The sequence below is a fragment of the Grampus griseus genome, assembly GCF_964374135.1.
Source record: "Grampus griseus genome assembly, chromosome: X".
Lineage (NCBI taxonomy): Eukaryota > Metazoa > Chordata > Mammalia > Artiodactyla > Delphinidae > Grampus > Grampus griseus.
Window position 1 is genome coordinate 59,198,772 of NC_138999.1, and position 13,881 is coordinate 59,212,652.

General features: G+C 40.0%; 1 protein-coding gene across 1 annotated transcript in view; it reads left to right on the forward strand.

Moving 5' to 3' along the window:
• Positions 1-13,881, forward strand: part of KIF4A (kinesin family member 4A) — a 126,182-nt gene that overhangs the window by 66,401 nt on the left and 45,900 nt on the right. The window contains exons 10-14 of the mRNA XM_082681712.1: positions 4,255-4,387; positions 6,078-6,136; positions 6,247-6,352; positions 10,928-10,984; positions 12,167-12,352. Of these exons, the coding sequence (XP_082537838.1) occupies positions 4,255-4,387; positions 6,078-6,136; positions 6,247-6,352; positions 10,928-10,984; positions 12,167-12,352 (541 nt within the window). The remainder of the gene's footprint in view (positions 1-4,254; positions 4,388-6,077; positions 6,137-6,246; positions 6,353-10,927; positions 10,985-12,166; positions 12,353-13,881) is intronic.

Here is a 13,881-nt window from a genome sequence, read left to right on the forward strand (position 1 = left end):
TAGACTGTCTTTTTCCTCTTCATTTGTTTGGTCTGGTGGGTTTTTACCTTGCTCCTTCATCTGCTGCTTGTTTATCTGTCTTCTCATTTTGCTTAACTTACTGTGTTTGGGGTTTTTTTGCAGGCTGCCGGTTTGTAGTTCCCGTTGTTTTTGGTGTCTGCCCCCAGTGGTTAAGGTTTGTTCAGTGGGTTGTGTAGGTTTCCTGGTGGAAGGAACTGGTGCCTGTGTTCTGGTGGATGAGGTTGGATCTTGTCTTTCTGATGGGCAGGACTGCATCTTGTGGTGTGTTTTGGAGTGTCTGTGAACTTAGTATGATTTTAGGCAACCTCTCTGCTAATGGGTGGGGTTGTGTTCCTGTCTTGCTAGTTGTTTGGCATGGGGTATCCAGCACTGGAGCTTGCTGGTTGTTGAGTGGAGCTGGGTCTTAGCATTGAGACAGAGATCTCTTGGAGAGCTCGTGCCAATTGATATTACGAGGTCTCTGGTGGTCCAGTGTCCTGAACTCAGCTCTCCCACCTCAGAGGCTCAGACCTGACACCCAGCCGGAGCACCCAGACCCTGTCAGCCACACGGCTGGAGTGCCTTTAGAATTGGGGAAGCTGGCCTGCAGTGGCTCTCCTTCTGCACTGCACATTAGAATCAGCTGCTCCTTCCTTGTTTTGCCCCTAAGGCAGTGTTCCACAGGGAAAAACACTGGCCTTGAAAATAGTCACAGCTCTGAGATGACCTTTTTTTTCCCCTTTGTGCTTAGTTGGGATTCACTTGCTCACAGGGGCCATGTGCAGAGGCCTCTCACCTGGCTCTTCTGACTGGAGTTCCTAGTGCAAAATGGCTGCCACCAACACCTCAGCTCAGGCAGGCCAAAAAATTACTCTTTATATAGTAAAAAGTTTATCCATCATTTTTTTATTGCCTCCAGATTTTTTAGCCTCTAGATTTATTGAGATATAATTTACATACCATTAAATTAACTAATTTTAAGTGTACAATTCAATGGTTTTTAGTAAACTTACAGAGTTGTACAACTATCACCACAATCCAATTTTGGAACATTTCCGTCACCCCAGAAAGATCCCTTGTGCCCATTTGCACTCACTCCTGTTCCCACTCCCAGCCCCAGGCAATCACTAATCTGCTGTCTTTTTCTACACAATTTGCCTATTGTGGACATTTCATGTATGTGGAATCTTACAGTATGTGGACTTTTTGTCTGGCTTCTTTCATCTATAATGTTTCTGAGATTATCAGTACTTCATTCCTTTTCATTGCTAAATAGTATTCCGTTGTCTGGATATACCACATTTTGTCTATCCATTTACCAGTTCATGGACTTTTGGGTTGTTTCAACTTTGTGAATATTATGAATTATGCTTCCATGAATATTCACTTGCAAGTTTTTGTATGGACATATGTTTTTTATTGGGTAGATACCTAGAAGTGGAATTTCTGGGTCATATGTTTAACTTTTAAAGAAACTGCCAAACTTTTCCAAAGTCGCTACACTGTTTACATTCTCCTCATGTTTCTGGATTTTGCTTCATAGTTAAGAAGCTTTCTCTATGCCAAGATTAAAGAGGAAATCACCCATGTTTTCTTCTAGTACTTGTGTTGGTTTTATTTTTTACATTTCATTTTTCCATTTGGAGTTTATACTTGTGTTTGGTGTGGACCTATTTTCTTTTAATATCCTTATTTTCAATAACTCAATCATTTTTTCTGATTATAAAAGTGATACCTTGCTTCTTATAGAACATTTAGAAAAGTATAAAGAATAAATCTTAAAATTTGTCATAGTTTTATCTCCCAGAAATGACTGCCCTTCTCTTTGTAACTCTCCCTCTTTGGGTCATTTAATCTTGGTTTCCTGATAATATTTTTTAAATGTTGGATAAAGGAACTGAGGAAAGCTTGGATCTCTTAAAGGGTCTCCTAAAGACCTGTTCTAGTATAGCCAGTTTAGAAGCAATTGACCCATCTTTTCTTTCAATTTAGCCAGACCTGTTTCATGTAAGACAAGACTAATGAAAACCATTCCAGACTTCCAACTACCTAGAATATCCTATAGGATATAGTTTTAGCTACAAAAGTAACAGATTCTAAGAAACAGTTGATGAATGAAACAATGTAACTCAATTGTTCAATGTTTTACAGAGAAATAAAGATGCTACTTTTCTCAAAAATGTATATTTATATCTTTAGAGACATTTCTTAAGGCTTTTTACAAAATGTACAGTTTATATACATGATTTTTTTTTTTGCTTTTTTCCTTAGGTTATATTCTTTTCTTTGTGAATGTGTGTCATTGAAGCTTTTGTATAGATTTTCTGCACGTGTTTGTCAATTTTCACATGCTCAACTGAGGAATCCTACTAGCATTGGCAATTAAATAGCATCTGAAAGAGGAAACATTGGTTTACATTGTATTTTCCCCGGTTTAGAGAAACCTTGGAAATTTTTAGAGGAAAAAAACTATTGAGTTAAAAGTATCATTACTTTGGAGCTTGTCAACTTGCATGAACGATGCATGGAAGTTTTCAGTTTAATAACAATAAAGAAATCAGAGCAATCTAAACTAACACTAAATTTACTCATAGTTTATTTTTATAATCCACAATTGAACATTCCTTCATAAGAGTTCTAGTAAATTCTCAAGAGTGTAATGAAACCCTATGGTGTGGCCTTGCTCTTAACTTTTGATAAAGAACATGCTAAGATCTTCTATAAGACTTCATGGAAATCTTAAACTGGGTGAGAGGGCATCTATTCCTGAAATCCTTTTCTGGCCTTTCTTGAGATTGAGAACAGCTGTTCCCTGTCCTTTTTTTCTCTTTATTATATCCTTGACAACTATTCATTTTCCCCTTCCGTTTCCTTCAGATCAAATCTTCATGTTTCTTCTGATCTTTTTTTGCCAGTCCTATTTTCTAGTCTTTTGAGCAATTAATCCCAGTGGATTACAAAAAAAGCAAATCAAAACTGCTTCTTATTGATCTGTTTCAGTAGTCTGGAACTGATAGGAAGTAATCTGCATAAATGCCAAACGTTCTTTGAAGCTATTTCTGTCCCTTCCACTCCTATTTGAAATGAATACTATTGTTGCCACCACCCACTCTAAGCCATTAAAAATTGATAGACAAATGAACAGGAGGCTGTGGGTCATCAGTTTAAAGGGAGGCAAGCATTTAGAAGGGAGCACTTGTTTATGGAGAGTTGTGAAATGTGTTCTTAGTGGCCACAGGTCATCATTTCAACTTTTTCACTCCTTAAATGCTATTTCCCTAACTTTACAGCAAATAGGTAATTGACTTATGTTGATTAGCTTAAATTTTGACCCTTAGCAGTGTCACTTCTACCTCCCCCATACCTCTTCCTTCTCTAGTTCCCTAATCTTTAATGAGGGATTGAGAATGAGAAGCGGGAGAGAACATGTATCTTAGCTATTAGTTAGCCTTTACTTCTTACCTACATAGCATAAATAGAAAGATCTTAAACCAAGATCCTAAACCTAGAGGTTAGTCATTCTTGTTGCAACCATTTCTTGCTCTGAATTATTACCTTCCTCCAAACCATTAATTTAAAGTAGTTCAGGCATACATTTTTATTTATCCAATATAGTACCTGGCTGGAAGTATACATTGGAATGAACGCTTTTTCTAGACTTCTGGGGGGTAATTTTAAACCAATCCCACCCTAAGGCCTATGGGATATATATTTTTATCCACCTTTGATATAACTGTTATCAATCGGGAACTTTTCTTTTCTTTTTTTTTTTGGCTGCATTGGGTCTTCACTGCTGTGCATGGGCTTTTCTCTAGTTGTGGCAAGCGAGGGCTACTGTTCATTGCAGTGCATGGGCCTCTCATTGCGGTGGCTTCTCTTGTTGCGGAGCACGGGCTCTAGGCATGCAGGCTTCAGTAGTTGCAGCACACAGCCTCAGTAGTTGCGTCACACAGACCCTAAAGTACGCGAGCTTCAGTAGTTGCAGTGCGTGGGCTCAGTAGTTGTGGCACGTGGGCTCTAGGACATGCAGGCTTCAGTAGTTGTGGCACGTGGGCTCAGCAGTTGTGGCTCGCAGGCTCTAGAGTGCAGACTCAGTAGTTGTGGCACATTGGCTTAGTTGCTCCGCGGCATGTGGGATCTTCCCGGACCAGGGATCGAACCCGCGTCCCCTGCATTGGCAGGCATATTCTTAACCACTGTGCTACCAGGGAAGTCCACAAGTACTTTTCTAATATGTTACTTTCTTTGTCTTAGTGTGGAACCATCAGAGAATCTACAATCCCTAATGGAGAAGAATCAGTCACTGGTAGAGGAGAATGAAAAATTAAGTCGTGGTCTAAGTGAGGCTGCTGGTCAGACAGCCCAGATGTTGGAGAGGATCATTTTGGTGAGGCTTCAAGACTAAACTACTACCAGTCTGGACATTTACTAACTTTAGTTTCTGAAATACTTAACATGCTTCTCATTATGAGAGACAAGTTACATGGAAAGAAATGAATTAATATTACCATATCCTCCCTGAAGCCCCCTCCAGGGAAAATCCAAGAACGTTTAATCAAACATACAGAAAAATTGAAAGACTTATACCGTGAACACATATATATCTACCACAAAGAATCTACATGAAGCCCATTTTAAAATGGATTTGTTCTAAAATATCAGAGAGGAAAGAACCAGGTCCTTCTGTCACCTTAAGTTCTGCCTAATCATCCATAATACCAAGTAATTCTCCTCACTAAGATTTTAGTTCCTTTCTATCTCCCTTCCCGTAATGTCACATTTCATATCCCATCCTAACAGCTGCCATGGAGAGAGAAAACATCTGGAAAATTAATTTTAACTCCTTTTACATATGGTTAATTTTCAAATAGTGGATCACTATGTAACTGACTACACCATACATGTGTGATAGTACCCTCCTGGATCAGTGTGTGCGGGCTCTGTCACTAACATTGTTCTACTAGTCTAAATACAACTCAATATTTGATAGCACAGCGATTGCCAGAAGTAAAAATGAGTTTCCACCAAAATGTAATTGACCATCTGTAATTTATACACCTTCACGAATCAGTGTACTCCAGTCAAGGAAGAGTAACCTGCTTAAAGATTTCTTTAAAGGGGGCCAAATCCTAGGTCCATTGTAATGTCCATTACTAGCAGAAGGGTGAAAATGGGATCTAGGGGATTTTTTTATATACAGGTTTCTATCTCCAGTGCTACATTTTATGTCTTTGAAGTAACTCTAGAAGCTGTGCTTCACATGTGAGTGTGGCTCACATAACAGACAGTACTTGTTATTCTAGCCGTGTACCCATCTGACCTTTATAAGGTTGTTACAATGGCTGCCCAATAGGTTTATTGTTTGATGTCTTGTCAGAACTTCGTAACGAGCACAACAGTTTTGTCCTATATAAACTGTCCTTCCCAAATCTGTTGCAGCATCTAGCATGTTACAGATACTGTGACTGAAATAAAATGGAAAATATCAGTAACCCTTCCCAAACTGTAGCTGCCTCTCTGCCATTTCTTCTTCTCTGCCATCAGTCTTATGCCTCATCTTTTTCTTGCTTTCTTTTGCTAAAACTAGTCTACCATATAACATAGTGTAACTTGAAAAAACCCTCAGCTCATATTCAATGTGAGGCCCTTTTATGTTTTAAATGTCCTTATGGTGGGGCTAGGGAACAGTGTAGTGTAGGAGGCAGTTTTAAAGCAAGTGGGTTTTTTGCAAACAGCAGGGCGTAGCATGCCAGGAAGTATTGCTTTTTCCCCCAGTTGCAAAGTTCTCTATGGAATTAAGGCTTCACGCTCCACCCTATAGTCTGAGCTTCATGGCAAGCATAAGACCCAGCTGCTTGGATGCTATTTTTAGTAGCTCATGTTGACTGAAGGGCTAATTTCCATGACTGTTAAAAAACACATTTCTTGCTAAATAACCAAAGTCCACTAAATCCTCTATTACAGCAAAGGAGTTAGCCTCTCTACCTAGGTTTTAATCCATAGGAGCAGAAGAGAGGGCCTAATTAGGTGAGGCTGTCAGGCAGTGCCACTGATGATCTCCTGGGTCTTTGTTGCAGACAGAACAAGCGAATGAAAAAATGAACGCCAAGCTAGAAGAGCTCAGGAAGCATGCAGCGTAAGTTTCCTACCAGATGTTTGTGACCTATACCACCTTAGTACATAATCACGGACCCACTGGCCTTTGCAGTATGATTAACCCTTGGGTTCCTTTGCTTGAATTTTCAGCTGCAAAGTGGATCTTCAAAAGCTAGTGGAGACTTTGGAAGACCAAGAATTAAAAGAAAATGTAGAGATGATTCGTAACCTGCAGCAAGTGATTACCCAGCTATCGGTAAGCCAAGTAGGGACAGTGTAAACAGGCATATTGCTTTCGTTTGTTTCTCTTGATGCATATAAACATGTCTAACTCTGCACCTTTTGCTGAAACAACTAGATTGTGAGCTGTTTGAGGACAAAGATCATGGATCATTGGATATGACCTGAATATTGAATTAGTTAAATCAAAACCACTCATAGATTACACGTGCAGTGGCACATTAATATTTCAGTATTCTAATCAAACACTGGAAGCAGCAACACTGGTGCAAAATTGCCTGGGTAGCATGAGCAGCAGTCATTGATTTGCTGTCTTTTCGGTGTAGGCTAACTTAGTAAGAGGCCTTATACCATACCCCAATTTTAAATAAGCTGGGTTCTGACAGATAGCATAGAGCCTCCAGGGAATACCGTAGCTCTCTTTTATAACCAGTAATAAATTAGTTTGAACGATCATTCCACTATAAGTTCACATTTTTATTTATAGAACTAGTATAGTAGTTGTGGGTGGGTTTTGTTGGGAGGGTGGTTGTTTGTTGTTTTTCCCAGAAGAAACATTCTTACAGTCCTACCATCCTAAAAGCCTCTTTTTATTTTTGGTGTTCCTTCTCTATCCTAGTACTTAAGCATAGATATTTTTTTGAAAAATTGAAATCATATTATGTTATGGGGTCATGGTTGGTAAAGGGGTTATGGTTTGTTTTGTTCCATCTATACCCTCTTGTTTATTATTCTGAAGCAGTAATGTGTATGTAAGTGCCTGGTAGTAATTCCTAGGTCTGAAACAGAGGTTTTAATTTTACCAGAACAGTGATTGATTCTCTACCCCGGGTCTTGCCCAGTGTTTTCTAGAGTTGTCAAAAGGTTATCACAAAATCATCCGCATCTCTATTTTACTCTTAAAGAGTCAGTGAAAAAAATACCATACAATATTGTAAGGGAAATGGTTAGGATGGCCAGTTCAAGAAATTAAATGAGTAAACTTCCAAAAGACTAGAAAGCAGTGTTTTAGAATAAGTAGTACTGTACAAAATTATTACAGGTAGTCCAAGATGACAGTTCATTTTCCTAACAAACAGGCCATAGTAATTGAGAATCTGAGCTCCAAAGCCAGACAAACCCTGGTTTGAATCCCATTCTGCTACTCACTAGCTGTGTAACCTTGCTAAGTACTATATTGATATTGAAAGAAAATAATCCAAGTGACTCAAATCGAGGTTAAAGGCATTATTCAGCTGATGTACTCAGGGATCACCTGAACTCCAAATAACTCCCCGAGTTGAAATAGGATTGGAGTTTCATACAGTGAGAAGGGAGGGGTGTGATTCCTTGTGGTTTGTCTCAGTTGGCAGTTTTTGTTGTTAATTGCTGTGAATCTTTTGGTTGGAGGATGCTCCAGTTTTCATGCTTCTTGCTCAAGAACACTGGTGCAATCCCATCCTGATAAATGTCCAATTATTTTCAAGAGTTGTTCTTGCAAGCCTTGTTGTTTGTCAGTTTGCCAAGGTTCACAGGTGGGAGAGGTGGCAAAAAACCCTCTCTCATGTCTGTTTTAATCCGCTTACATTAGCAATATGAGCAAAGTGTGGTGGGAGCCCAAAGGAAGGGGTGATTAACTGCCTAGAAAATTCAGGAAGAAAAAACTGGGTCCTAAAAAATGAATAGGACTTTGCCACACAGACAGAGGGGAAAGGACGATCTATATAGAGGAAAAGGTATATGCAAAAGCAAAGAGGTATGAATGTTTAGAACATGGTAAGAACTTCATTGTGGCTGAAGTATAGAATGTGTGCTAGAGAATGGCTATCCACAAGGTTAAATTTCACCATCTGTAATCGAGGTGAAGCATCTTATATATGAAAACTTTGTGTGAACTGCCTCAGAATTGAGATAATCTAGACTGCAGAACCCTACTGGAGCCAAATCTTATAAGATCAGAAAAGAGTAATCCAAGGCACCATTGTTCGTGGCCACCACACTGATCTTAAAGGATTCCACACCACCTCTTTGAGTCACATGGGAAAGATGAAGAAGGAAACTAATGGAACCAAGTTAACAATATAAGAGAAGGCATATCTTCAGTGAGGATCTGGCAGTATGACTGGTGCCTGGCATGACTGTGGAGGAAGTTGCTAGTGGTGGCTGGCTCAGAGGAACTCTAGAGAATTGCTGTGTCTGTCACTAAAATTCACTTGGCATGCGTAGCAGGAGGGTGCTAAAGATTGCCACAAGCTGATAAAGTCCCTGGCTTCCATCCACCATCATGGTCAGGTAGAGTAAACCCTTTTACCCTGGGCTCCTGCTGGACTCTTGAATCAGAGTTCTCTGTGTCTATTGTTTGGAGACCCTCCCAGCTACATATTTTTTTGGAAATACACAACAATGTATCCTGTGGCTTTTACTGAGACTCACTACAGTGAAAGCAGAATGTTTTAAATGTAAGTGCTTGTGCCCTTCATTCTGGATTAAAACTATTTTTATTACAAGTGATGGTTGAACACCCTCTTTTCAGTTATGAAGGCAACCATTGTTCCTGGACCTTTCTCCTAGGGCTTTAAGTGCTAAACTGTACTATTTCTTCCTTTAAAATATAATTCAGGCAAACCTTGTTGCAGTTACCTGTGAGGAAATTCATGCAGTCCTTTCAGTTCCCACAAAATCAAATTTTTTTTGTTTTTACCCCTTTCTCCAAGACCAGTTCCATAAAAAGCTTTTTGCATGCCCAGTAATGCTATTGCCTACAGCCCACAAGCACAAACTTCATTTTGGAGGGTATTACTGGTTAATGTAGCTCAACGTACCTGTTCCCATAGTAGTCCTGTTCCCCTGACCATCACCTTCAGCAAATCATGTCTTTTTATTACAAGAGGTTCTCAGTAGCCTTAGAATGAGGGAGAAAGGCTGTTAGATTGAAATAAATCCTATTGTTATATATTTACATTTAGGATTATAAAGGCATAAACCTGCCATGTTCATGTAGAACGTGTCACCAAAGCTTAAACCTTAGCATTGTGAAATTTCACTGGGCCAAAAGGTAAACCCACAGTAACAACATGTCTTCTTCAGGGCATGTTGAATCGGATCTACCTGGATCCTGACCCTCTGGAAGGTCCTAGAAAAAGTCTCCAAAAGCCAGTGTCATAGGCCCTACTAGTCTAGGATAGGTCTATAGTCCTTTTACTGAGACTTACTGGGAGGGAGAAAAGGGTAACCATTAACCTATAATACATTGAAGTGCTCTGTTTTTTAAGAAGGATTTAGTATGTCCTGCCCTTGGAGAATCACCAGTAGTGTAAATCATGATGAGAAAGGATGTAGGAATACTGGGGCTTCCTTTGAATTCTCTTTGAGTCTCACTGGTTAGGAATTTCTGGGCAGAATAAGGGAAATGCTTTACAAACAGCATTTACTAAGGGCCTTTTTTTTTTTGCCACACTGTGTGGCATGTGGGATCTTAGTTCCCCGACCAGAGATCGAACCCGTGCCCCCTGCACTGGGAGCATGGAGTCTTAACCACTGGACCACCAGGGAAGTTCCATTAAGGGCCTCTTTCACTTCTTGCCTTAAAGGTACTAAGATTCAAGTTTCAACAACTATGTAATGTTTCACTGGGCTGGTGCCGGGACTCCCTGTGCTAACCCTAAATTCTTTCCTTGCTATTGAGCCAATAGCTCTTTCATCTATGACCTTAATCATGTGACATCCTGGAAATAATCCTTTCTTCCCAGGGCTTTTCAGAATCACTTAAACAGAAGTGGTAATCTTTATGTTGCAATGCCAAATAAAGCCTAAATTCCAGTGGGGAGAACAGAGCTTGCTCATATGAGAGCCTATAAATAAATTAGTCCTAATAAGTGGTTTTAGGTTTCCCTTTTAGGTGGTTGTTGTTCTAATGCTCAAGAAAGGAATGTACCCTTCCCTGGGAGGGAATCAGTGCTTACCCTTTCCCTTCAACTAACCACTACCTCGAGTAGCTGCATATGATTGGTTCCTATGTATATGAGGGACAGAGTCTGAAGTGTGTCTGACTTAATGAGCACATTTTTCTGGGGCATTCACCTGTGGCGTTTATTTCCTTGTAGAGTGGGCTCTTGCTACCTTGACTGGATATAAGATAAAAATCAAAAATAATCCTTTATCCTATTCACTTTTCTGCTGCATTGCCTTTATTTGCTATGTCTGGTCTTAGGATGGTATGTCCATGAGAACTGGCTAGACCTGTACATTATAGAGGTAGACTTAGTGGTAAAAAACAGAAAAAGAAAGGGTAGAGTCTATAAAGTGGATTGAACTTTGGCCTGCTGGAATGGCTGTTTCACTCTAGCCCAGTGAACTCTGGCAGAGCAGGAGAGGTGCAATAAATATGTCAGTGGCCACATGACCCTATTTTTACGAAGACTGCACAATCAACCTTTATACAAAAGACAGACCCTTGAGAAATAGGAAGTGGAAACATGGTTGTTGGGGTATATGTGACTACAGAATTGGTCCAACACCTTAAATGGTCTCTATATACACTTGAAAACAACTAAATAACCCATATAAAACCCACTAGTAAGCTCCTAAACTGAGATATCATTTCTCATTGCAGGATGAAACGGTTGCTTGTATGGCTGCAGCTATTGATACTGCAGTGGAACCAGAAGCGGTAAGTAATTGGCCCCTTTGTGTAGAACCAGGAGCTTTAACTGTGCCATTTCTTATGATTTATCACTCACCTGAGGAAGAGACTCCCTGATTGCTACCATCCTCCATAGAATGCCTTGGAAATCCAGAAATCTTGAGTGTAAAACTCAGTTAACTATAAAATCCCTAACTTGGATAGTATCTCTCTCTAATAGTATAACTGCTAAGCAAAGCTTCTCAGGGTTGCCACTTTCCATATTTGCAGTCTGGCTTACTGATTTCTTATTAGATGCTAGTATTCTGCATCAACTGTCTAGCACATTAAGACAAAGAAGGAAACAAATTAGGAAATTATGGCAAAGTCAAAAAAGCATTAGAGAAGAAATGGAAGAAAATTTTTTCTCAACATACGTTTCTGTGGATGCAGTGGTTAAGGGCTAAAAGAACCAAGGAAAATATTTTGAGCATTCAAGTTGCAAGAATAGATAAAATGTGTTAGATATTGGCTGATGGCTATAGAGCAGAGTCAGAATGAAAGGATGGACAGTGGTTTGCTTGAGACAGCTTTTTCTCCCTAAAACAAATATATGTTGGTATTTTTTATATTCTGAAAGAAGAAAGATAGGAGGTAAATCAGGTGCCAGAGGTCAGCTCTGTGAGAATAAATGAAGCCTCTTCTCCATTTCCACCATTACCAAAGTGCCATTTCCAGAGCCCTCTCTCCTCTAATAAGGTGAAAGTAAGAAGTGTTGGCCAGGGCTTCCCTGGTGGCGCAGTGGTTGAGAGTCCGCCTACCGATGCAGGGGACACAGGTTTGTGCCCCAGTCTGGGAAGATCCCACATGCCGTGGAGCGGCTAGGCCCATGAGCCACGGCCGCTAAGCCTGCACGTCCGGAGCCAGTGCTCCGCAACGGGAGAGGCCACAACAGTGAGAGGCCCGAAACTTGGTTCACTCTAAAAGAATCAGTTAAAGGATATAAGAAATAAGGTTCTTGTGAGAGCAGAGAAATAGGTTAGCTCAATTTACTTCTGATGTTTAAAGCAAATGTTTGAGAAGCTACAGTTTTAAAAGAACAGAGGTACTTAAAAAAAAAAGAACAGAGGTACTGATAATGGAGAAGTGGCTGTGAGACTTGATGAAACAGTGCCTAAGGAACTCCAATTGCTTTTTCCTCTCACAAATCATTATACTGATCTTTTCCAGCAAGTGGAAATCAGTCCAGGGAGCAGCAGGTCTTCTGATGGTTTCACCACTCAGCATGCTCTACGTCAAGCTCAGATGTCTAAGGAGCTGGTTGAGTTGAATAAAGCCCTTGCACTGAAAGAGGCCCTAGCCAAGAAAATGACTCAGAATGACAGCCAACTACAGCCTATCGAGTTCCAGTACCAGGTACAATATTTACTAGGGCACGTAATGTTCATGTCTACCATCTCTCTTTAGTAGTATGGGAAGAAAGCAGGCACACCGTTTTTGATGATGACAAGGCAACATAATGTGCATAGTACAACTGGAGTTGTACTGCTGGTTAAAAAAAGGATACATTCGGGCTTCCCTGGTGGCGCAGTGGTTGGGAGTCTGCCTGCCGATGCGGGGGACACGGGTTCGTGCCCCGGTCTGGGAGGATCACACATGCCGCGGAGCGGCTGGGCCCGTGAGCCATGGCCACTGAGCCAGCGCGTCCGGAGCCTGTGCTCCGCAGCGGGAGAGGCCACAACTGTGAGAGGTGTGCATACCGCAAAAAAAAAAAAAAAGGATACATTCAGTATAAAGAAACTGTAATTTTCTTTCATTTAATCTAATACCTTACTTATGCAACAGGTATTTAATAAATAGTTAGATAATGTTATAATAAATGTGGTCCCTACTTGTAGAGAAATTTTGTTCTAATAACTATGCTGGGATTCTAAGAAAGGTACATCTCTTAGTAGACAGTCTGGGTTATAGTGAGAATTATGAAGACACTTGTAGTGGATGTCACATGACTTGGCAAATGGCTAAACTGCTTTTCCTAGTGGTAGTCCTAAGTGGCCCTTGCTAATTAATAATCAGGTCTTTACTTAAAGACAAGTCTTGGGCTTTTAGGTTGTCCACAAGGTTACCCTTGCTCCAGACCTTATTTTCCCCTGTAGCCCGGTATTTCCCATCCACAAAGGGATGTTAGCAGAACTGGTAGGGGGAAGGGTGGATTGCTTTCCCATTCAGCTATATCCTATCATCCCCAAAGTCCTATATGCTGTTCTCGACAAATCCCTGTATTAGTCATACATTTCTACCACCAGTTCCCCTAAGTTTTCAGAGTAAAAACAAGAAAAGTGTTTCTCCTAAATAATTTTCACTTTTTTTTCCATAGGGCAGAAGTTGCTTCCAAAATAATAACTGAGTTGCCAGTAGAGGTGTTATTTCCTTTTTGTTATCACAGCCTTAACTTTTTTTTTCAGTCTTAACTTTTTTGAAACTTATTTTTTATTTATGTCACACAAATGCATGTATATCATTTTTACAGGTCAAATAGTACAATGCTCAGAAAAATAAAAGCAATCTCCTGCCCTACTACCTTCTCTCCTATTCCCTAGGTTTATAGTTCAAGTTCTTTAAGCTGTTTCTTCTGACATTTACCTCCAGATTTCTAGATAAGAGTTGGTAGTATAATTATGTTACTTTAAAATTTTTGGACATTTTCAACTGACTTCCCACTATGGGAGATGGGAATATAGCTCTCTTATACATCCCCCCATGCACAGTGCCTCACCTCTATCTTTCAAAATGGTTATATCACACTTTTTGATTAAATGAATATTTAGTGTTTAAATTTTATGATTATGTAAGTTTTATAACTGAGCCACATAGTATACTATGATTCCATTTCCTTTCTTATACAGCCTTTTGCATTTCCTGAAGTTAATTTTGGGAGTTCCCTG